Raw genomic sequence first — 23,788 nt, 5'->3', positions numbered from 1 at the left:
AAGGCAAACAAAACTGCTTAGAGAGGTTCTTCCCAGCGTTAATTTTGGAGAGACCAGTTCAGTTCTGCACTTGATTGGTCTTGTCTGCCTCTAAAGTGAGTTTCTCATTGTCTCACAGTTGGTAGCTACTAACTATTGGCTTGGGCCATCTTCCCCGTGAAACGTTTCCAATTTCCTTTTAAAATCATTTTTATTTTTTGTTTTGTTTGTTTGTTTGTTTGTTTGAGGCAAGTCTCACCAAACCCTGGTTAATCTGGAACTCTCTGTAGACCAGGCTGGCCTCTAGCTCACAGGTCGGCCTGTCTCTGCCTCCCACTTGTTAGTTTTCAGTTTCCTTAAGGGCCAGTCTTCTGTAAGGCCGAGTGCTAGGCCGACCGCTAGGCCGACCAAGATCCACTCCCCCCCCCCCCCCATCACCGTCACACAGCAACTGCGGCACGCACGGCAGCCCCCCGTTAGTCTACCTGAGACCTCTGCAGCCTGATGTAGCCAATGGCGACCACCTTGCCGCTGAAACAGCGGCAAAAGCTGGCGCATCGTGTTTCCAGCTGTGTCTCAGGACAAAGGAGCCTACAGATCTTCCTCTTGCTTCACCTGTGTGAACGGTGCCAGAGCGGAGCAGCGAGACAGTGGGCTCCAGGCCTCAGAGAACACGTGACTCAGCCTCCCCCACTGCTCTAGACCATCAAGGGGAAATAGTGTGTGAAAGGCCCTGGTTTGGGGCAGCAGCTTGGCTTCCACCCCGTGGAGCCCCCTCCAGAGCCCCCTAAGCCCCTCCAGCCCATGCCCCTGAATGTTCTGAGATGAAAATCCTGTTATCAACACCCCATCCACACCAGGTGCCTGAGCATGGAAGTTTTCTTCAACTCTTTCGTTTTTTTTTTTTTTTTTTGTCTGTTTCCTTTCTCAGTATTTTCCCAAGATAGTCATGGAGGATGGAGGTGTTGGGTGGGAGTTGGGGAGTTGGCCTTGATTTCCTCCTCCCGCCTAACTTCCTTCAGTGACAAAGTGAACTTAAAAATCAAAGCTGTCCTGCCAGGATGACCTCCCAGAGTGGTTAAGTCGGCGCTGTGCCCTTTCTCTCTGTGAGCTCTTTTAGGGACATAATCTCCAGCCTGCACGTCAAGAAAAATGTAGGGCATGTTGGCTGACGGAGGCAGGCTGGAGTCTGGAGATAATGAGCTATGAACTGAACGTTCATTTTGCCAATATTTTTAAAAAGTGTCAAACCAACTCTTATTTATTTAGTTCAGCCAACAGATCAGTTTGGTGGAACTAAACATTCCTAAAGGTGGGTCTAAAGAGAAGCCCGAGCCTGGTGCTGTCCCTGTAGCCATTTGCCTCTTATTTCCTTGCTTGTACACATCAGAAGTCCTGAGCCAAGCTGAGGACCCAGTAGCCTAGATGGCAATGAGCAGGGCCACACATCTGCTCCCATCCCCTGCCCCTTGAGGAAGCCCAGGTGGCAGGGGACAGAACAAATGTACTCACAGTGTGAAGCTATCCACCGGCATGGCTATGCTGGAGGGCATCAAATAACTCAGGGTCAAAGAGGAGCCAGCGCACTGTTCCTCCAGGGCCCCGAGTGGCTGGTCTGCCCCTGCATCACCACTGTGCAGGGGTGCAGAGCGCTGCCGGCAGGCCTTCCAGCATTCTTTCAGTCTGACTCCAACTGCCTGCTTTCTACTCTCTTTAACTCTGGGCTTAACCACCAAGACTGGTGCCTCAACTAAGAAGTTTCATTCTGCTAGTTTTTTTTTTTTTTTAAATATTTATTTATTATGTATACAATATTCTGTCTGTGTGTATGCCTGCAGGCCAGAAGAGGGCACCAGACCCCATTACAGATGGTTGTGAGCCACCATGTGGTTGCTGGGAATTGAACTCAGGACCTTTGGAAGAGCAGGCAGCGCTCTTAACCACTGAGCCATCTCTCCAGCCCCTCATTCTGCTAGTTTTTGAGGTGATTCTCATTCTGTAGTCCAGGCTGGCCTGGAACTAGGTAACCCAGGTTGAACTCAAACGTGGCAATCCTCCTGCCTAAACCTCCTGAGTGTTAAAATTACAGGCACAGGTCACCTTGGCCAGCTGTTATTTCACAGTCCCTAACAGCTTCTCCTTGTTCATGTTGGTGAGCATGAGGATGGAAGGTTTTGAAAATGACTGTCAGAATTTATTTAAATGTTTTATTTATTTATTTAGGTTTTTTAAAGACAGGGTTTCTTTGTATAGCCCTGGCTGTCTTGGAACTTGCTTTGTAGACCAGGCTGGTCTCAAACTCAAGAGATCCTCTTGGCCTCTGCCTCCTCAGTGCTGGGATTAAAGGTGTGTGCCACCACTGCCTGGCTTATTTATGTGATTTAGAGCTGTTGAGTTTACTGTGCAAACAAGTCTATTGGCTGGACAGGGCCTGTGAATCTGAATCCCCAGTGCCACCCAAAAGAATCATATGATCTTAGAAAGCAGAAATGCCATGCACATTGGCATATGCTTGTAACCCAACAAGTATGCAGCGGGTGGGGGGGGGAGGGGATGGCGGCTATATATTTGCAGGTAGCCTGAGCTTCACAGAGAAAAACCTAGTCTCGAAAACAGAAAACAATTAAATTTCACATAAAAACAATCTAAAACGTTTTAAAAGACAAAACTTTCCCCCAGCATAAAAAGTTTCTCTCAAACATTTTACACAATAATTTACTTTTATTAAGTTTATAAGTTTTTGATTACCCAAGTAATACATACTTATTTTAGAATACAAAATGTATATTTTAAAAAAAAGCCACTCATAATTTTGCTACTATCGGTTAACTACTGCAAGCAGACACTGAACCCAGCCCACTCATCCTTCTGGTCACACATCAAAGATTCCATACATTTTCTCATAGGAAATAACAAAGATACTTTTTAAAAATACTCAAACAGTATTTTTAAAGGTTTTTTTTTACAAAGTAGCTTCCTACAAATTCTCCATTTTCCCAGTCCTCTAATACAGACAGAGACTATGGAGCATTTATGAACATGACTGGTGAAAGAGGGAGAACAAAGTGGGGAGAAAGGCGGGGCTCATCTCCAGATGCCTCCCCTACTCCTCATGCTGCTAGGGGCAGGATGCCCACTTTTCTTCCGTGAAGGCTTTTCAGACTTAGGGGCTGAAGCCAGGCGTCGAGGGACAGCCTGGGAGGGGATCTGAGAACCGAGGGGAAAGAAGAAAAGACATCGTTATATACCCTCACTTCCCCCACAGAAGGGCCCCAGCAGTGAGCCCAGGGAAGGAGGCGCATGTGCTAGCCAGTGGGGGGTACAAGTGGAGGAGCCAGGTGGGGTAGCAGGCCAGCCAGGGAGTGTGGAGCGCTGAGGACCAGTCAGACAAGAGCCTTGCTCTCCCCTGGTCCCGGCTGACTTTCCCTTTCCCTCACCTCTTTCCTGGGGATCTCACCCAAGCGGGAGTCTGTATTTCTTCTGGGGACAAGCTCCCCTTGGCCATCGGTCCTGCCATACAGAACAGATCAAGGGTGAGAGTGAGGACTATAGCTCTGCATGGTCTCTTAAGAGTGTGAGTCTCAGACGGAAGTGTTCAACCTGACAGCATAAGGTCCAATCACCAGTCACAAAAAGAGAAATGAGAATGGAATGGAACTGGACACTGTGCGGGAGGAGACTTGGTAGGACCTAATGAGTTACTCTGGACCCAAGCCTGCCCCTCTCTTCCTCTCTCCCTCTCTCCTCCCTCCCTCTCTCCCTCCCCCCTTCCCCCCCTCCACTCTCTCGGTTTTCCGAGATAGGATTTCTCTGGAATAGTTTTTGTAGACCAGGATGGCCTCAAACTCACAGAGATCTGCTTGCCTCTGCCTCCCGACTGCTAGAATTAAAGGTGCACGCCACCACAGCTTAGGCTTGAGCCCAAGTTACTTAAACTGAGGTACAATTAGAGATGAAGGTAAAGAATTGGAAACGGAAAGGTTTCTGAACAAGGCACAATCAACTTTAATTCAAAATCAAGTCCCAAATGAATACAAGGTGTTTCTGGATGCAGCTGTGTTGTGAGACTTCACTGCAGCCCTGGTGCTAAGCACACAGCACACATGCTTTACACCGAACACTGCCTGGAACAGCTGGCTCTAACTCGGTCCTACTGCACATTGTAATCACAGTGTTCTTATTGTACAGAGGAGTGTTCTGCTCTCATGGGCACAACGGTTTAATTACAGAAAACAAGGACTGTGTTTCTGTACGTGTGTACCAGGTACACACATATATGTGCGCATGCATGTGGAGGCTAGAGGACGGACAGCCTCCTCAGGAGTTGTCCATCTTAATTCTTCTTGAAATAGGGTCTTCCCATGTGGCTGGCCTCAAACTCAGAGATCCACCTGCCTCAGCAGCCCAAGGATTAAAGGTGTGCACCACCACTGTTTGGCTACCTTAGTTTTTGAGTCAGGGTCTTTTATTGGCCTGGGGCTCAGTGATTTGGCTAAGCTGGCTGCAGGCCAGTGAGCCCCAGGGTATTCCAAGTGTGTACCCCACCTGTCTTTTCTGTGCGTTCTGGGGTCACATGCAGCTCTTGTGTTGCTAGCACTTCACCACAGGAGCTGTCTCCCCAACACTGCCATTCCTCATCATCTACCAAATTAGCATATCTTTGGGTTGCATTCACATGTCTGATTTAAAAAACTGTTGTCTGAGTTGCTAACTTTAATTTTAAAAAAATTCAAGGCAGGCATGTTCACATATGTCCCTTTAGTCCCGGCACTTGGAAGGCACAGGCAGGGAGCTCTCTGAGTTTGATGCCAGTCTTACCTATATAGTGAGTTCCAGGCTAGCCAGGGTGGCACATTGAGACCCTGTCTCAAAAATATGTAATAAATAAACAAATAAGAAAATTTCCTTATGATTTACTATGAATTAATGTTTGATTTGTTTTTAAAAAAGATTTTCTCAGGTAAAAAGGGCCACGTGGAAAAAGTTTTAGAAGATCTTCAATAAATAAATAAATAAAAACTCCTAGGATTCTGAGTTTTGAGCTTCTGGGTAGAGAGGAAAGAAAACTGGGGTGCGGATACATGGGTGGGAGTTTAAGAAGAAAAATCAGTAGAAATGGAGCAAAGAGATGGGGAAATTGTGAGTCTACATTTCATCCCTCATCCCTCTGTGTCCCCACCCCCGCAAGGACAAAGGCCTGCACTCAGCAGATACACAGGGCTTGATCACTTCCCAACCCAAATTCCTCCCCATCCCAGGCTCATACCCGCCATGCTCCAGCCTCTTCAGGTACAGCAGCAGGTCCTCGGCAGGCAGAGCACCCCAACCCCGAGCCTGGTACAGTCGTAACAACTCGGACACTTCCATCTGCTGCCTCGGGGAGTTGAAACCCTCTGTACCTGAGAGGCGAGTGGACACCATTACCGGAGGGCTCCTCTCCCAGCCTTCATTCCATTTCCCTAGGAATGGTCTGAAGGAAAGGATCCCAAGCATTTCCTTTTCTTTTCCTGGCAAACCCTGGCCTGCTTACCTCTCTCTGGGGAGCCAGTGTTGAGACCACTGCCTTGTGAATGGGGTGAGGGAAGCTCGTGGGCCCTGAAAAGACTAGACGCCATGGCTATGGGAACTTTCGTCTTATGGACAGGAGGTGGAAGGCGTGGCACTTGAGGGGCTTCCTCCCAAGATGAGACAGTCCGAGAGCCTAGCAGTAGGAAAGACGTAAGAATGAATGTGGGCACAGCTCACAGAGAGCAGCTCAGAGGCCTGGGTTCAGTCCCTGGCACAAATATAACGGCATGGAGGCCCACATCCACACTCTCGGTGCCTGGGAAGTAAAGGCAACGTGATCAGGGTCCACAGTCGCCTCGGACTTCGTGAGATTCTATCTCAGAAAGAAAATGGCAATCCTTTCTTCCAATCACATTTTTCTATGTCCTAGGTTTTATGTAATAAAAGAATAGCAAGTATGATATCCAGTGATCACTATGTATTATAGCATAGGTGTCTGGACATTTAAGTGAGAACTTTTAAATTTAGCTCTATTAGTTTAGCTGTTAATATATTGCAAAGTGCCAGAAGTTACTATTTCTAACAATACCAGGTAAAATATAAATTCATTTAGAAATGGAACCCAAATTCAAACCGGGCACTGTGACTCAGTCCTGTAAACCCAGTGTCTGGGGCCAGGGAAGGCTACTGCTGTGAGTTCAATCTGAGTAACAGCAAGTCTGAGTCCAGTCTGGACTACAGAATGGATCCTGTCCCAAAAAACAGTCAAACAACAACAGAAGAAATGGAATCCAAATTCAAATAAATGTATATAAAATCTCTCTATAGAAGACGACTGTGACCTTGTGTTTAATTCAGACTTGTTTTCTATGCTAAGACAGGTAAAGCAGAGTCAAGTCCTACCTCCTGCTTCATCCTAGACTGTCAATTCTTCACAGTTGGGACTCACCAGACTTAGGGTCAACAGAGGGGGTTTCACTGCTCTGAGGCGCTGTCTCCAGCAGCTGAGGAAATGAGACAGAAGTTCTCCTAGGAAACTGGCAGAAGGAAACCTACGGCCCAAGGGGACAGGGAGTCTAGGGTAGGGGCCTAAATTCCAGAGGAGAACCATGGGCTAAGAATGAGACAAATTAACATTGAGATAAATAACTGGTCCTAAAAATAAAAAGGCAAAGAAATGGCTGGGGAGATGGCTCAGTGATTAAAATTCATATTGAGCAAGCATGGGGACCTGAGTTCAATTCCCAACACCCACATAAAAGCCAGACACAACTAACAATGGTGGCACATGTCTTTAGTCCCAGCACTGGGAGCCAGGAGGATCTATGTGAGTTTGAGGCCACCCTGATCTACATAGTAAGTCACAGATCAGCCAGGGTTATATAGTAATGCCCTGTTTTTTTGTTCTTTTTCTGAGACAGGGTCTCTCTGTATAGCCTTGTCTGTCCTGGAACTCACTTTGTAGACCAGGTTGACCTTGAACTCACAGAGATCAACCTGCTTCAGCCTCCCAAGTGCTGAGATTAAAGGTGTGCGCCACCACTGCCAGGCTGAGGTCCTGTCTTTTTTTAAAAAAAAAAAAAAAAAGCCAGGTGTGGTGTAAGGTGGAATCATTTTGCAGCCTCAGCACTTAGGAGGGAGGGAAGAGGGAGCCAGGCTAGTCCTGAGGGCTTGTGGTCGGTTACTCCAGCCAAGCAGTCAACTCAGGGTCCAGTCAGAAACACTGTCTCAAAAATAAAGGGGGGGGGGGTGGGACCTATAGGATAAAACAGCTGACACTGACTTCTTGCTCACACACCTCATAAGCATGCATATGTGCACACACACACACACACACACACACACACACATACACACAAGCACAAGCACAGGTATACACCACACACAGGCACACACACATACAGACAAAGGCAAGGACTCAGTCAGGCACGGTGACAACCCTGTGATTCCTGTTCTTGGGAGGCTGAGGCAGGAGGGACACAGATCTGGACTGGATGCTAATCCAGAACAAATGAGTCAGTAGGTAAGAAAAATGGAGTTCTAGGTAGAATCGCTCTTACCTGCTGCAAAAAATTCTTAAGGCCTTCGAGCTGAGAAGCAGGAGGCAACCCTGGTTTTAGAGAGCCATCACCATCAGATCCAGGGTCTTCCTCCAGAAATGGTCGTTCTGCCCTATGGTCAGTGGTGAAGGCCTCCAATGCAGAGAAAGGTCCGGCTGTAAAATGAGACAGATGCCTTGGCATGCACGTGTGCTGTATATGAAAGAAGTCTCTCCAGACACGAACCTGCCAAATGCTCCCAAAGAAAAGGCTATAGAAGAGCAGGGGCTGGAAGTTAGCTCAGTGGCTAAAAGTTCTTCCAGAAGACCTGAGTTTAATTCCTAGCACCCACATGCTCTCAAACGTCTTAAGTCCAGTTTCGGGGATCCAGAGCCTTCTTCTGGGCTTCACAGACACTGCATACATGTAGTTCACAGACATAAAGGCAGGGAAAAGATCCACATTTTTAAAAATCTTTTAAACAAATTAATAAATGTAAGAAGGACACCACAGCTAGATGACCTGAGAGGTTTTAAGAGCCAGAGAGGGAGGAAGGGACTTGTCTGGAATATCACACAGCTGAATTTTAAGACAGAAATACAGACAGAAGCAGAAAGTTGTGTCGCTTAAACTCTACACAGTTTACCATAAACTCCTTAAACAACACAACAAAAGACACACTCTGAGGACTGGGAAGTGGCGAACAGAGTGCTCGCCTAACAAACACGAAGTACTGGTTTGATCCCAGCTCCACAGACTGGATGTGGCAGTTCACCCCTGGAATCCCAGCATTTGAGATCAGAGTTCAAGGTCACACACTTGGATAATAGTGGATCCAAGGCAATCCCCATCTTCTTCTTCTTTTTTTTTTTTTTTTTTTTTTTTTGTGAGCTTGCAAGATGGCTCAGCCAATAAAGGGACTTGCTGCCAAACCTGATGTCCTGAGTTTGATTCCTGGACCCCACATGATATAAAGAACAAACCAATTCCCATAGCTCCACATAAATACCATGGCAGGGATGTGCCTGTAACACACGAACAAGTAAATAAGGTAAAAAAAAAATTACAGTTTATGTGTGCAGTGTACAGAGGCCAGAGGACATGGGTCCCCTTTACTGAACCAACCTGGAATTATAAGCCTCAGTCATCCCCAACCCTGTAGTGGTTTAAATGAAAATGGCACCCACAGACCCATAGGAAGTGTGGCTTTATTAGAGGAACTGTGTCACTGGTGGTGGCTTTGAGTCTCAGATGCTCAAGCCAAGCCCAGTGTCTCTCACTCTCTTCCTACTTCAAAGGTCCAGACTACAAGTGGATTCACCCACTTCAAACCAAGCAGAAAATCTCTCACAGGTGTGCCCGCCATTGCTGGATTTTAGTTCATTCCAGGTAGAGTCAAGTTGGCAACCAAGAGTAGCCATCACAAACCATGCCCCCCAGAGGCTGAGGTTATCAGTGATGATCACACACTGGCTTTCACACGGGTGCTAAGGTCTGAACTCAGGCCCTAGTGCATACAGAGCGAGGGCTTTTACTCCAGCCAAGCCCACACTTCCCTCTTCTGCTGCACTAGGGACTGATCCTAGAACCTCACATGAGAGGCAAACATTCTGCCACAGAGTTACAGCCTCAGCCAAGGCCTGGGACTCTTTATCCTCCTGCCTCTACCTCCAAAGTGCTGGGATCACAGGAATGCGCCACTATTCCTGGATCTACTATTTTTTTCCTTTTCTGATAGGGTTTCATGTATCCCAGGCTGGCTTCAAATTCACTATGTAGGGCTAAAGAGATGGTTTAGTGGTTAAGGGCACTTGTTGCTCTTAAATAGAATGTGGGTTCAGTTCCCAGTACTAGCATGATGACTTACAACCATCTGTAACTCCAGGTTCAGGGAATTCAGTGCCCTCTTCTGGTCTCCACAGGCACTAGGCACACACGTGGAGCACATATATACATGTAGGCAAAACACACACATAAAGTAATAGAAACAATTTTAAAACCACCTTACTATACAGCTAAGGATGACCGTGAACTTCTGATCTTTTTGTCTCCACCCATTGAGTGCTGGAGACAGCAAACGACCCAGCAGGTGGTTTCTGTGATGCTGAGGGTTGAACCCAGGATGTCACATGTGCTAGGCAAGCACTCTTACTGACAGCTAAGCTGCCAACATCAGCACTCTTCATTCTAAAGTCACAATCAATCAACATGTTTGAACCACAAAGAAACCCTATTCATCAAGTCACAGCTCACTACACCAGGGACAGCCACCATCGGAACAGCACATCAATAGGTAAGTACCATCTACCACCTGGATTCTTCAAACTGGACCTAAGAAACTATTAAGTGTCAAGAGCCTAGGTTAGAGTGAGTGTCAGGACTGGTCAAGTCCATACATAAGCCAAGGTTATAGGAAAGAGAGCCACTAGTGTGAGAGATCAGAGAGAATGGTAGCCTTTTACAGAAAGAAGCAAGGGTGTAGAGCAAGGCAGGCAGGAGAAATATATTCTCAGAGAGGTAACACGGCCACTGCTCCTGCCGTCACCCGCTTCTGACTACAGTCCTCAGAATTCCATGTATTCCTATGATATCCTCTTCCCTTTACAGAAGGAGCTTCTGCTAAGACATCAGAAGGAAGCTAGATAAAGAAGCCATTCATGCATGGAAAAACACCAGTGGCTTCTGCCCTCGGTTACCTGCGGGTGGAGCCATGTCAGGTTTGGGCTCCAGGGGCTGGAAGGAGTTCTGGTTCTGGAAAGGGGGTCCCAGCAGGAGGCTAAGATCTGGGGAGGTATTACAGAGAACAGAAGGTACTCCAGGCAGATCATCCCTCACTTCTCGGCTTTGCTGCAACACAGGTTTCAGGGCCACAGCCATTGGAGGCATAGCCCAGGTCCTCTTCTCCCCCTTCTCTGGCTCCAGAGGCCCAGGGCTAGAAGGCTCAGCGGGAGGAGCCTGCCCAGGAGAGAGAAAGAAAGCAAGATCACAGCCCGGTGGGCTCAAAGTCTTACTACAGGCATTTGAATATGAGTACAAGCTACTCGAATTTCTTTCAAGGAGGCTGGGTAGCATTGAATTTCCATCAAATTTTAAACTGATTGTTTTTCATATTACAATTCTATTTCCAGAAATTTTATAGTCAAATTATATAATACATGAATTTTAATATTTATTGTAACACTATAAATATAAAATACAGAAAACTATTTCAGTATCCAGGAATATGTGCTTAGGCACACACAAAGCTATACAGCCACAGGCATAGAGCAGCAGCTGGTGACAGAGCTGAGGGGGGAGGGGAGCCGCTCAAGACCAGCTCATGCTGCCTCTGGGGAAGGGGCCTGGACACAGAGGCTGGGTCCTGGGGTAGGGTGGAGGTCACTTTTTACTCTACACTTTTTTTATTGTTTAGACTTTTTTTTTTTTTTTACCACATACATGTTACTAACTCTAAAACATTCTAGCCAATAATCATATCACAAATAAAAAAAAAGTAAGAGATGCCAACAGAAGAAAGACTAGGAGTGAGGGCCCCTACTTTAGTCTAGGGCAGGACTTAGCAACAGTGTGTGTGCGCGCGTGCGCGTATGTGTAAAGGCCAGATGTCAACCTTGAGTGTAGTTCTCAAGCAGTCACTTTGGTTTTGGTTTTGTTTGTTGGGTTGTTTGTCTATTTGCTGTGTTTGCTCTTCGAGACAGGCCCTCATGCAGCCTAGGCTTATCTTGAGTTTACTATAAAGCTGGAGGATAACTTGGAACTTCAGCCCTTCTGCCTCCACCTCCCCTCAAGCAATTATGCCCAGCTATGTTTTTTTTTTAAGATTTACTTATTTATTTATTTATTTATTGTGTACACAGCATCGGCCTCCATATATGCCCACATACTAGAAGAGGGCACCAGATCTCATTACAGATGGTTGTGAGCCACCAGGCGGTTGCTGGGAATTGAACTCATGACTTCTGGAAGAGCAGCCAGTGCTCTTAACCACCGAGCCATCTCTCCAGCCCCCCAGCTATGGGTTTTAACATCAGTTTTAGTGAAGTTTAGTCAGCTCCTCATGCTTGCAAAGCAATTTTTCTCCCTAGCCTTAGCAACAACTTATTGCCATAATTAATTCAGCCATTATTTCACCAAACTAGTATCACATATTCATTCATTCATCATTCATGTCTTAATACTGGAATCACCGAACTATGTCCAATGGACTGGGGCTAGTATGGTGAGCTACGGTCATGGAAAAAACAGTTTATTTGAGCAGGACAGATGTTCTCTGGGGCAATGCCTACCTGAGGGTTGGGAGGCAGGAGCGTGGTACTTAGCAGCTGGTTGGCCTCATCCCAGTGGGCCTGTAGCATGGCTTGGATCCTTTCTACCAGCTCCACCCGCTGTTCCTCCAGCTGCTGGTTGCCACTCTTCAGGTCACGTACTCGAGCTTGCTCCCTTGCCAGTCTGAAGAAAAGAGAACAGCTGGGGAGATGGTTCAGTTCATAGCCTGTCTGCTGTAGAAGCCCGACGACCAGAGTTAGGATCCCCAGTAAGGGCAGGGTGTGACAGCACATAGGGAACCCCAGTGCTGGGTGAGCATAGGGATCCCAAGAGCCTAACTGCTAGACAGTCTAGCCAAACAGGTAAGTTCTAAGTTCAGTGTCTCAAAAAATAAGGTGAAGGAAACATCTGATCTGACATTGACCTCTGGCCTACACATGACCCAAAGGAACATATACATACTCCCCATACACACACATTAAAGAGGTGACTTAGGGATTTTAAGGAAACAGAGCTTAGAGGACACGAGCCAGGACACCCTACCAGACCTCTGAAGTTATTAAGGATTTATACATTAGAGGAGGCCCGATCCTCTGAGAGGCCATTCTTTGTTATCCCCAATCTGGGTGTTACCCATTGCAAGAGGAACCCAAGACCAGTACCTGAGCTCATAGTCCTGAGCCACCTGCTGCTGCCGCTCCTCCCGTTCTGCCATTTCTACCTTGAACTGAGCCAGCTGCGTGGCCAGTTCCTGTTGGTGCTGTCCACTGAGTTCCTGTAGCTGCTTCCTAGGAAGGCCCGGGGGGAAAGACAGAAGACAGAAGGGTGATGCCACCGGGGGCTGGAAAAGGGGCGCAGGGTTTAAGAGTGCACCACGTGCTGCTCCTGCAGAGGACCTAAGTCTGGTTCCCAGCACCCAAACCGGGCAGCTAACATCGGCGTGGGACTCCAGATCCCTGTCTCCTCCACAGGCATCTGTACTCACCCGCACACACCTAAACACAGACACGTGTGCTGTAAGGAGGCCGCTTGTTGGTTCCCAGGTGCTCAGCCCCAAAATAATCACACAGAAACAATATTATTTAAATCACTGCTTGGCCCATTAGCTCTAGCTTCTTATTGGCTAACTTTTACATCTTAATTTAACCTATCTCCACTAATCTGTGCATCACCACGAGGTCGTGGCCTACCAGCAAAATTTCACTTTGTCAGCCGGGCGGTGGTGGCGCACGCCTTTAATCCCAGCATTCGGGAGGCAGAAGCAGGCGGATCTCTGTGAGTTCGAGACCAGCCTGGTCTACAAGAGCTAGCTCCAGGACAGGCTCTAAAAAAAAGCTGCAGAGAAACCCTTTCTCGAAAAACCAAAAAATAAAAGTAAAAAAAAAAATTTCACTTTGTCTATCTCAGGTGGTAGCTCCATGGCTTCCCTCTGACTCCGCCTCTTTTCTCCCATCATTCAGTTTAGTTCCCCCCCCCACCCCAGCTCTGTTCTACTCTATCAGGCCAAGCCAGTTTCTTTATTAACCAATGGTAATAACAGCATACAGAGAGGAATCCCACATCACACGTGTGTATCTATGTAATTAAAAATAAAGCCACTGTTAAACAGAAAGATGTGATCAACGAGAAAAAGACAGAATGTGTGTAGGTAAGGGGAGATGTGGGGAGCCTGACCAACTAAGACTTTCTCAGAGGCCCAATGCAAGGACAAAGGGAGCTTTAGTCCTTGTCCTTGTAGACTTGGCGAGGCCAGTCTAGGTTTGGAGCCAGTGTCTCCTCAGACAGTCAAGAGTCAAGGTTGTAGGTTCTGGGGACCTGACTTTTCCCCCTTGGCTGTGGTTATCAGTCCCCAAGTATCAGCTGTGTCTGAGGGATCCTATTCTCTTTGCCAATACGGTCTGACTTAGCTCGCCGTTGACCTTGGCCACACCCCCACAAATAGTATATAAGATGTTGTACTTCTTCTTCTTTTTGACAGGGTTTCTTTGTGTAGCCCCAGCTGTCCTGGAACTTGCTCTGTAGACCAGGTTGGCTTCAAATTCAGGGATCCACCTGCCTCTGCTTCCTGGGTACTGAGATTAAAGGTGTGTGCCACCCCCACCCAGAGATGCTGTACGTCTTAATAAACTTGCTTGGACTAAGTCATCAACTTAGGCGAGACCTGCTGGTCCCAGCTGCTGCTTCATTTTTCATCCCTTGTCTTCCCACTCAACTCTGCACCTTTAGGGACCCTTATTCCTGTGGGTTCAGGTTAGGGAGACAGCTGCAATCAACTGGCCCAGTCACAGAAAAGGGACAGGTTAGAATAAAGCTGACGCTACAAAATGTCTTCCCCAGGAGCAACGCTGTAGTAGGGATTTATGGGAAATCAATAGATCAGCTAATCAGGTTGGTTTGGTTTGTTTGAGACAGAATCTCACTGTGTAGCTGAGGCTCATTTCAAATTTGCAATGCTCCTGCCTCAGCCACCCAAACTGGGATTACAGGACTGTAATCCATGCCTAATTGAAAATGACATAATAGAAAGCATTTCCACCTAGTGCTGTGTCACATGCCTTTAATCCCAGCACTCAGGAGACAGACAGATTTCTGTGAATTCAGGCCAGTATGGTCTACATAGTGAGGCCCTGTGTCATAAACAAACAAACAAAAACCAATACAAACAAAAAGAAGCTCTTCTAGGGCGCATGGATGAGGGCTGGGGTGAGAGGAGGCTGGGATGGGAAGGAGGCTCGCCACATGCCGCTGTGGACAACACACTTCAGCACTGTCCTGTCCCCAGTGCCAGCTAAGGGCTATGCCTTATGGGAGAGAAATCCCGTAGGCCTCCCCACAAGCACTTCATGGAACTCTCCCAAGAGGGACTAAGATCTTACAGGCAGGACTCAAAGTATGGCAGGAGTCACACCGGAAGAGGATAAAAGGCTCTGAGCACATGGGCAGGAAGCTAATAACATTTGCTGCTGCCAGAGAAACACTTCTCTCGTAAATTCCAAGTACCTGTGATGCTCCCTTAGGGAGGCGGCCTGCCGCAGGCTGCTCTCGTGAGCCTCTGCCAGGCGCTCGGTCACCCGCTGCTCCAGCTGTACAGCCAGCTCTGACTCCATCTGGATCCGCTGGCTCTCATACCGGGCCTGGGAGTAAAAGAAGAGGGGACTGTCAGCTCAATTCTGTTTGAGCTTACTCCTCTAAGCGGTGGAAAATGTAAGCAAAACTAGAGGTTCTCTGACCTCTACACATGTGCATATTTACCCCCCCCCACATACCACATATACAATGATAAATAATTTTAAAAGATAAAAGTAGGGGTTAGAGAGATGGTTCAGTGGTAGAGAGCACTGGCTGCTTTCCAGGGGACCGGGGTTCAATTCCCAGCACCCACAGAGCAGCTCACACCTTTCTGTAACTCCAGTTCCAGGGCTTCTAATGCCCTCACACAAACATACACGCAGGTGAAATACTAATGAACACAAAATAAAAACAAATTATATATTTTAAAAAGATAAATAAAATAATGATAAATACAAAGCAGACCATTACCAACTGGAGTCAGGTCTGACAAAAGCTTCCAACTGCTCAGTCAGCACACGCAGTGGGTGGGTCTCTATCATCTCTTTAAGGGCAGTGTAAGGGGAGGCTGCAGTCAGGGTGGACTATCTGACAGCAGTATAAGGTATCCCAGATTTAAACCAGGGTGGCCTAAGAGTAACAGTAAGCTAACCCACATTGTGGGAAACTGTCTTTCAGTGAGGAAACAGTAGAGTCTAAGACAGTATTACCAAACTAACCAGTGGTAAGTCCCAGATACCTGGGATGGGCAAGTCTTCCACAATTCCCAGGAAGTCACGGTATGTGCTCAGACCTGCTTTTCCAACTACAGAAACCCCTAAGAACCTGCTGCTCACCTGGACCAAGCTCATCTCCAGCTGCAGTGTGTCTCTCTCTCTCCGGACTGTATCCAGCTCCCCTTCCAGCCGCCGCACCTCACACTGCAGCTGGACCAACTGCTGCTGGGCCTCCCGAGCTGCCTGGGCCTCCCTCTGGCTGTTCCCCTAAGAAGGGAAATCCAGTCTCAGGGCATGCCTCACCTCCTAATTCCTGGCTACGGATCCCAAGTCACACTCCATCTTTCCCTCCTCCCATCTGTCCTGTTTCCCCATCCCTGTTTATTGTCACGCTTTGGCCTGCCATGTACCTGTTGTCCCCAGACCTTCCCACTGGCCCTCAACTTCCACACAAAACTCTTGATTCTCTGTCCTTGGTCCCTGTTAACCTCCATATTCTGGCATCTCATCCTAGTTAGTAATTTTCCACAACCCATGCATCCACTTCCCTACTCTTCCAATTACCACTTCTACCTTCTCTCTTTCCAGCTGAGTCTGGCCTTCCTCTTGCAGAGCCCGAAGGTGTTCCTTCAGCTTATGCTCCTGCTGGGTCCAGGCCTGCCTTTCTTCTTCTAGAGCAACTTGAAGGGCCTCCAGCTTGCAGCGCTCATTGAGCTGCCCAGCCCTAGCCTCATCCCGCTCCTCCTGGAGGGCCCGGCACTGCTGCTGCTCCACCTCCAACCTCAGAGTCAGGGCTTGCCTTTCTTCTTCCTAAGGCCCCAGGAGAAAGCCGATTTCTTTAGCATGCCCTCAAAGACCAGCAACCTGGCAAACCATCCCCATACATTGTGAGTGTCAAGAATTATGGTCACTAAAAACATAACAGCTGACTCATTCACATGATTATAATACAGTGGGTAAGAAATCCATGCCACTGCTCCACAGGAGGGAGTGCATACCTGGTACTGTAAACCTAGCAGAAACCCAAAGCTTGACGAATATGGGGGTGGGTAGCTACTACTACTGTCTTGTTAAATGAACATGATGTCAAAATGTCCCCTAAATATTTATGTTGAAGGGTTGGAGAGACAGCTTTGTGGCTAAGAGCATCAGCTGCTCTTCCAGCGAATCCAGGTTCAATTACCAGGATTCACATGGTGGCTCACAATTGTCTGTAACTCCAATTCCAGGGGAACTGAAGCCTTCTTCTGGCCTCTGTGAGTACCAGGCATGCACGTGGTGCACAGACATACACGCAGACAAAACAACCATACACATAAAATAAAAATTTTAAATTCATGTTCAAACACATATATTTGTGGAGCTCTCAACCTTGGTCAGAGAAAGTTCTCACTCTGGGATGGGAAGCACTCAATTTGGAAACTCAACTGGCAACACTATTGCAAACAAGTTAACTATTGAGGGCTCATCCCTAAATGGAGGCATCTATATCTTTATCAACCCCCTCCCAAGGCTCAGGAAACATCAGGAAGAATGCATGGAATGGCAATTGCACTCATGAGCACAGCAGCTATGGTTACCTGCAGAAGATCTGTGGGTAATCAAGCCAATGAGATCAGACAACAACTGAAAAGGTATCACCAATTGGACTAAGTGGGTTATCCCCAAAGAAAAGGAGAACATGAAGGAGACATACTGAAGGCCCTCTAGGGGAGCGTGAGGATTTGGGTGTATTTATCAAGACACATTGTTTATATGTGCAAGACTGGTAAAGAATAAATAAAAGATATTCTATTTTAAAAGCAGACACACCTTGCCTTTACCAAGTGAGGGTGCTGTTAGAAGTTACCCGCTCACAGCCAGAAACAGCCTTCCCAGCACGTTGCTCCTGGCATGTAGCCTCACAGCTTGAGAGAAACTTATATAATGCCCCAGTCAGCGGCCTTCCACACTGAGACTGAGTACACTAATGCAGGTGTGTGTGGAAGGAGCTGGAAGACCTCATGCAGCTTGCAAAGGGAACACAAGGACAAGGGAAGACAACATATTGTGGGCAGTGATACAAACACCCTGCTTTTTATGAAATCTTCAATACAATTTTAATTTTCTTTTCAGACAGAATCTTATTATGTAGCTCTAGATGTCCTGGAAGCAGGTAGACCAGTCTAGTCTTAAACCCACAGAGATCTGTCTGCCTCTGCCTCTCAAGTGCTGGCTGACATTTTTTTAGATAAAAATAATAAGTATATTAGGTAGACCTGGGTTCAAATCTCAGCCTGAATCCTACTTTTCATGTGTGTTTACTCTGTGGTTTTGAGTCAGTTTGGCTATATAGCCAGGCTGAGTTTAAACTCACAACCCTCTTGCCTTAGCCTCCCAGATGTGCTGTTGTGTTTACAGGTGTATCCCACCATGCCCAGCATACTGTGTGTCCTCAGATACACACCATTACCTGTAAAAGGAAGATAATCACATCGTTTGCCTTGTGAGGACTAGAGTAAAAAGTGTATATAAAGCATTTAGCAGTGTCTGGCACCTAGCAAGTACTTAATGAATAGCTACCACTATCATTATCAAAAAAAAACCAAAAGTCCAGCCTCCTCAGAAGCTGGCCGAGGGGCTCCATCACCCGCACCGCCAGACATAGTTGGTAAGAACACAAGTACCCATCTGCATGTAGTAAGCATGTGTCATGAAAGCAACACGTTCCAAGGCTGGCTACTAACTCACACAGGTATTCACGTGACCACTCCAGCTCTAGGAATCCCAAATGAGTCTCATCCTACAGTTTTAGGCTATGTAACCTAGATCAGAGTTCCATACCTGACTGAACAAAATCACCTAGAAAATTTCTGAAACCCACAACGTATCTGTTGAGTCTCAGGGGTAAGAAACTGAGGGTGTAGCTCAGCGGTAGAACTCTTGTCTACCATGTGTAAGGCTCTAAGATTCCAGGGTCCTCTAGCTTTTAAAAGTGGGGAGAATGGGGCTGGAGAGATAGTTCGGCAGTTAAGAGCACTGGCTGATCTTCCAGAGGACTGGGGTTCAATTCTCAGCATGACAGCTCACAATTGTTTATAATTCCAGTTCCAGGGGTTCTGACACACTCATTCATACCAATGCACATAAAATAAACTATTTTTAAAAAGTGGGGGAAGTGTTCTAGGGAAAGTGTGTGTGTGTGTGTGTGTGTGTGTGTGAAAGAGAGAGAGAGACAGAGAGAGAGAGAGAGAAAGAGAGAGAGAGAGAGAGAGAGAGAGAGAGAGAGAGAGAGAGAGAGAGAGAGAGAGAATGTATGTGTATAGTCCTGGCTGGCCTGGAATTCTCTATGTAGACCAGGCTGGCCTCAGACTCATGGAGATCTACCTGCCTCTGTCTACCTCCAGAGTGCTAAGATTAAAGACCTGAGACACCACACCCAGGTCCTCAGATGGGTTTACTGTTTTAATAAGGATATAATTTTCAGTCTCTCCAATTGGCCTGGCGGCAGGGCTGCTCTCAGTAGACTATCTAGCGGATGCCAGCAGAACTGTGTTCTGAGGATGCACCTGAGCAGCACCGCCCAGGGCCACTCAACTGTACATTCCTCTAGATCGCCCAGACAACCCAAAGGCCCCTAGACACGATCACCTCCTCCACTGCAACCAGCCAGCTGCCTTCTCACCAGTGCCTCTCTTTCCCTCTGCTGCAGTCTAGTGCCCTCCTGCTCACGATTCAGGGCTTCCATGGCCTCGGACAGGCTTTGTTCCAGCCGGGCTACTGTCTTTCAGGAGAGAAAAACATAGAACAATGAAAATGAGGAAAATGCCTCTACTTCAGCAATGTAAACTTGAAGCCACAGTGTTAACTAACCAACCTATGGCACCAAAGAGAAGACGGTATGAGGAAGGGAAAACCGGGAAGCCACCTCTAATATAAATCTGATAGTAGATGCAGTAATAGTAGAGGAAAGAGGAGGGGAGGATGATCAGCAACGACAATCAGAGGCCAGACTTTTGGGAACTCTAATACCAAAGCCATTTCTCCCCAGCTAGATGTCTAAGACCTAGGCTCTAATGCCACATGAGCCAGTCACGCACCTCCTGCTGCTTGTTTCTGGTGAGTTCTGCTGCCTGGCGCTCCTCCTGAAGTCCCCGCAGCACCTCTGTCCGCTCAGCCTCATGCCGATTCCAGCCCTCGACCACTCGAGCCAGGGTCTCAAGAAAGGCAAGTAAAATGGAATTTCAGAATTGTCTTTTGCCCTCTTTTCTATAAGTCATTAGCCACATCCTTCTCCCAAGTCAGAAAGCCTGTCCATCTCTCCCTGCTGTTAGCATGCACACTCAGTGGTTAAGCAGAGTATTATAGTTCATACCTGTAATCCCAACACTTGGGAGGCTGAGCAGGGATGGCCATGAAAAGCTCAAAGGAAGACTATATAACGAGATCCCACTACCCCATTTATACCTCCACAGTGCCCTCCATGGGGAGACCCACCAATGCTCGCTACCCTGTCACCTTATCTAGTTGTTCAATCATGATATCTTTCTTTCGGTCAGCAGCCACAGCCACCGCTAGCTGTTGTTGCAACTCTAGCACGCGAGACTGCAGGCCCTGAATGTGGCGCTCACAATGCTGGAAAGAAACATGAGATCTGTGGATGCTGCTCATTCTTATTCTGAACAGAGCACTAGACAGTTCAGATCCGTAAGGAGCAATGGGCCAGAGGCAGGAAGCTTGGATCCCCAAAACAGAACTGTTTGAAAAGAAAGAATCAGGAATTTTGGAGCAGGAATCTTAAGACCCAAGACCTCCAAACACTTTCTTCTACTAGCTCAGGAAATGGTTGTTAACTTCCACGCTCTTCCCTTTCCTGGAATTTCTATAAACCATTTGGCAGAGGTGCAGCATCAACCTACACTGTAAAGTGTGGGACGTTACTCCTGTTCCAAGGAGCTCACTGATCACAAAGCAGAAAGCCTTTCATTCATAGCCCAGCATTTAAAATGATGGGGGGAGTTCCAAAACTGACAACCAGTGATTCTGCCTTTTCTTCATTCCTGTTCATCTCTCTGATCCTCCAGACATGAAGGCCGACAGCCAAGGAGGGAAAGAGCACCACGGCACCCATAGCCCTAGAGCTCCGTGCAAGCCAATGACGTTCTTGACCATTCAACAAACAGGGGATTTCTTTCTGTGTTAGGTGTATTCTAGACCTTAGAGAGCCAGTGCTGAATAGGACAAGTACTGACCTTTGAAGAGCTTAGATTTAAAGGGAAGAAAACCAACAAGATGTGTATGTGTGATAAGCTTACGGAGGGAGTCAGGGAAGGTGGCACACACTCCACAGGACAGTCACTGAGGGCCTTGCTGAAGACCCACCCTTCAGGTTTATAAACCATCATGCCCACTTTTCCACCCAAGAATCCTAATTTCTAAAGAAGAAAACCTTTGCTTCTCACCTTGCGGCGTGTAAGTTCTGAGTCCAGCGCATCTCTCAGTCCCTGAAAATCTGGAGGGTTGGTGGGGAGCCCTGGTCGAAGGCTGGTATAGCGGGGAAACAGCTCTTCCAGTGCCTGGGCTGAGCTGGCTGGAGAGAGGTCTTGCAGAGGCCGGGTGCTGAGCAAAACAGATAATGTCAAAACTCACTGATCCTACTGTGGTATTTTATACATCAGAACTTGCCCAAAGACATAAAGCTAGTGCTAAGTAGAGCTATCCGCAGCACAGAGGCCTGTGATCTGCTCCTATGTTCCTTCCTCCGTATCACAGCTCCTACAGTGAGGGCTAATAACAGCAGAAACAAGAATATTCTTCAAGGGGAAGATGAGCTAAGGATAGAGAGAGCTAAGTACTAGATAGCTACTGCTCAGGTTCCAGAAGGAATAGACAGAAAAAGATGAGAACTCAGGGCGAGCTTCTGGCTTCCCTAGAAAGTAAGTGGTGAGAGGGAACAAGGGGGTGGAACAAAGCAAGTGAGCCACAAGAACTCCAAGGCCAGGGACCCTCCAAGGAGCACTCACTTGAGCAAGGTAGCCGTGCTGTCGCTGTCAAAGGAGTCCTCTTCCCGTCTCTCTGAGCCAGCTCCTGGAATGAGGGGATCCCCTGCTTGCAGCCCAAGAGACCCCAAAGTAAGGATCAAGTAGGAACAGGAACAGAGGCCATTTGAAGAAAAGTGGGCCTCCATTCCCCAAACCCCTTCCCAGAGAATGGGTGCTTTCTCTTGTCTCGAGTCTTGCCTCAGAGGCCTGTGTCCTTACTATCCCGTCTCCTGCCCCTACACCTCAGTTTCCTCCAGAGCTCTAAGGCAGGAGCTGACTTACGATAGGCAGTATCACGTGCGGTATGGAGCATGGTCTGGAGCTGACCCCGAACACTTTCCATCTCAAAGATATGCTTGGACCCATCCTAGGGGAGAAAAAGCAAAGCCCACAGAAGTCACATTTAACCCGTGTAATCTATAGTCTTCATACTGCCAGGGCAGAATTTTCCAATAGGCCTTAGAAAATTGAGGAAAGCAGTTAAGACACAACAAAAAAGATCTTAACCTTGAACCCAAAACTCAAACGTTTACAGAAGCCAGAAAGGAGAGCCAGTGAATAAAGCAGCAGCCAGCACACAAAGCTGGGGCGGGGGGGACTGCTGTCAACTGTAGAGCAAAGGCCTTGACTGAAGCCTGGCGCAGCTTCCCTACTGGATTCCAACCCGGGAAGACCTAAGCTATCTGCCCATCAGGGTACCTTTCCCATTGGTACAACTGCCTTCTCTAGAACAGGCATGTTTAATGACTCGTATGCCACACACTGGAATGTTCCAGCTGAGAGGACCTTTATATTTTGCTGCTGTCCTTAAATTGCCCCAGCTCTCACTTGAGTTCAAGAAACCTAATCTCCACTTCCAGGGCACCAACCACTGTACAGTGCAGATGTCTGACCACGTAAAAACAAAACACTAGAAACCATGGCAATTTCTAAATCTGTTGTTTCACGCCATTCCCTCAAATGCATCTTCTAGGAGATGAGAGCAAGAAAACCTGTGTACTTAGGAGATAATTTACATCTAATAATAGATTCAAGCCACAGCAAAGCTAACCTGAAACAGCAGAGCTAATGCTCTCTAATACCCCGATCTCTAAGACCTACCTCTCTCACCTTTTTCTTCAGGTTGTTCTCCAGTCCAACGGACAAGCTGCGGCTCAGTTCTTGAGCCAAGCTGTCTATGCCCTCATTAGGAGGCGAGGAAGCAGAAGCTAAATACAGCTGGGCTCGGGCTGTCGCCTCCGCCTGTCGGCTGAGATGCAAAGAGGTATAGAGCTGGGAGGTGACCTCAGAGGACACCTGGTTCAACCCGGGAGGCTCTGATGAATCGCTCAGGAGGTCCTCCGGCTGGAGAGGTGAACTGGGGCTGGGAGCTGCTGTAGCCATGTGCAGTGAAGAGACAACTGGACACAGCAGGAAACTGGGAACTCCTGACTGAACTTGTGGATAAGTTCACGGAGAAGGGAGATTTGTAAGACGACCCCGTGGTGGAGCCTCAGTAAATAAGGGTATCAGGGCTTTCTGGTTAGAGGAGTGTCCACTGGCTCCAGAGGCCATGGAGAGGGCAAACACATCCCTTCTGGAAGTCGCGTAAAGAGGATGTGCAAGGCTTTCGAGGTAGTGGACAGAAGACCTGCTGCGCAAGGGCACCGCTAAAGTTCCTTCCTGAGCGAGTGGTGGAGGCGGCGGATCAGCTTCAGCAACAGCTAACTGGATAATTCTTTTTCACACTCAAAATGTTTAAACACAAACCCCAAACCAAATCGGGCACAATGTTTGTTCCTCGGTTGGTTTTAGTGCAGAAAGAGGCAAGACTTCATTGCCACACCACCCTCCCGCCCCTACTTCACCTGCTCCACTCCTCCAACCCTGCCAGGAAAGAAAGCCACAGCAGAGGGCCGCAAGAATTCTTCCCTAGCCTACCCTAAGACAGCTCTATAAAAGGTCCTAGAAAACACGCAACCCCCCACCCCGCACGGCCCGCATGGGATCCTCTACCGCGACCACCTGGTTCTGACTGCTCTGAGCAAGTTGGCCCCTAGTTTGCCAAGATGAAGAGAGCTGTCTCCCTACCCCATAACATCGACAGAGAAAAACCAAAGACCAGCCCCCCTTCCTGACGCGACACTCGGCTCCCAAAACCGTTGGCAACCTCCCGCCCACCGCCTGCAACTCCGCCTCTCACGAGTTACGT

At 47.7% G+C, this 23,788-nt stretch overlaps 1 protein-coding gene across 7 annotated transcripts; it reads right to left on the bottom strand.

Annotated features, from left to right (window-relative positions):
* Positions 1-2,680: 2,680 nt before the first annotated feature.
* Cntrob (centrobin, centriole duplication and spindle assembly protein) lies at positions 2,681-23,760 on the bottom strand. Of its 7 annotated transcripts, none has more exons than XM_038327867.1 (19): positions 22,699-23,760; positions 21,880-21,964; positions 21,580-21,664; positions 21,019-21,175; positions 20,075-20,191; positions 19,657-19,773; positions 19,242-19,340; positions 16,151-16,387; positions 15,698-15,844; positions 14,793-14,926; positions 12,455-12,580; positions 11,813-11,975; positions 10,223-10,481; positions 7,548-7,702; positions 6,437-6,491; positions 5,510-5,680; positions 5,246-5,378; positions 3,417-3,489; positions 2,681-3,186 (listed from the first exon to the last, which is right to left on the bottom strand). In XM_038327867.1, exons 1-19 carry the CDS (start codon positions 22,978-22,980, stop codon positions 3,064-3,066), a joined length of 2,718 nt encoding a protein of 905 aa, XP_038183795.1. In that variant the 5' UTR covers positions 22,981-23,760; the 3' UTR covers positions 2,681-3,063. The 7 variants fall into 7 exon arrangements, with proteins under 7 accessions (XP_038183795.1, XP_038183796.1, XP_038183799.1 ...); XM_038327868.1 differs by having other exon boundaries at positions 21,580-21,661; XM_038327871.1 differs by having other exon boundaries at positions 21,580-21,643.
* Between the last annotated feature and the right edge of the window lie 28 nt (positions 23,761-23,788).

The sequence above is a fragment of the Arvicola amphibius genome, chromosome 4 (genome assembly GCF_903992535.2).
Source record: "Arvicola amphibius chromosome 4, mArvAmp1.2, whole genome shotgun sequence".
In the NCBI taxonomy this organism is placed as follows: Eukaryota; Metazoa; Chordata; class Mammalia; order Rodentia; family Cricetidae; genus Arvicola; species Arvicola amphibius.
Note: the sequence above shows the minus strand (reverse complement) of the source record. Positions and strands in the feature narration are given on the sequence as shown.

Excerpts from the sequence above, each read along its gene's own strand:
- Cntrob (XM_038327867.1), bottom strand. The coding sequence starts at position 22,980 with ATGGCTACAGCAGCTCCCAGCCCCAGTTCACCTCTCCAGCCGGAGGAC. Across the intron at positions 10,482-11,812 it reads TCCTGCCTCCCAACCCTCAG|GCTCCTCCCGCTGAGCCTTC; the intron begins GTAGGCATTGCC and ends TCTCCTGGGCAG. Across the intron at positions 5,681-6,436 it reads CTCTGTTGACCCTAAGTCTG|GCTCTCGGACTGTCTCATCT; the intron begins GTGAGTCCCAAC and ends TCCTACTGCTAG.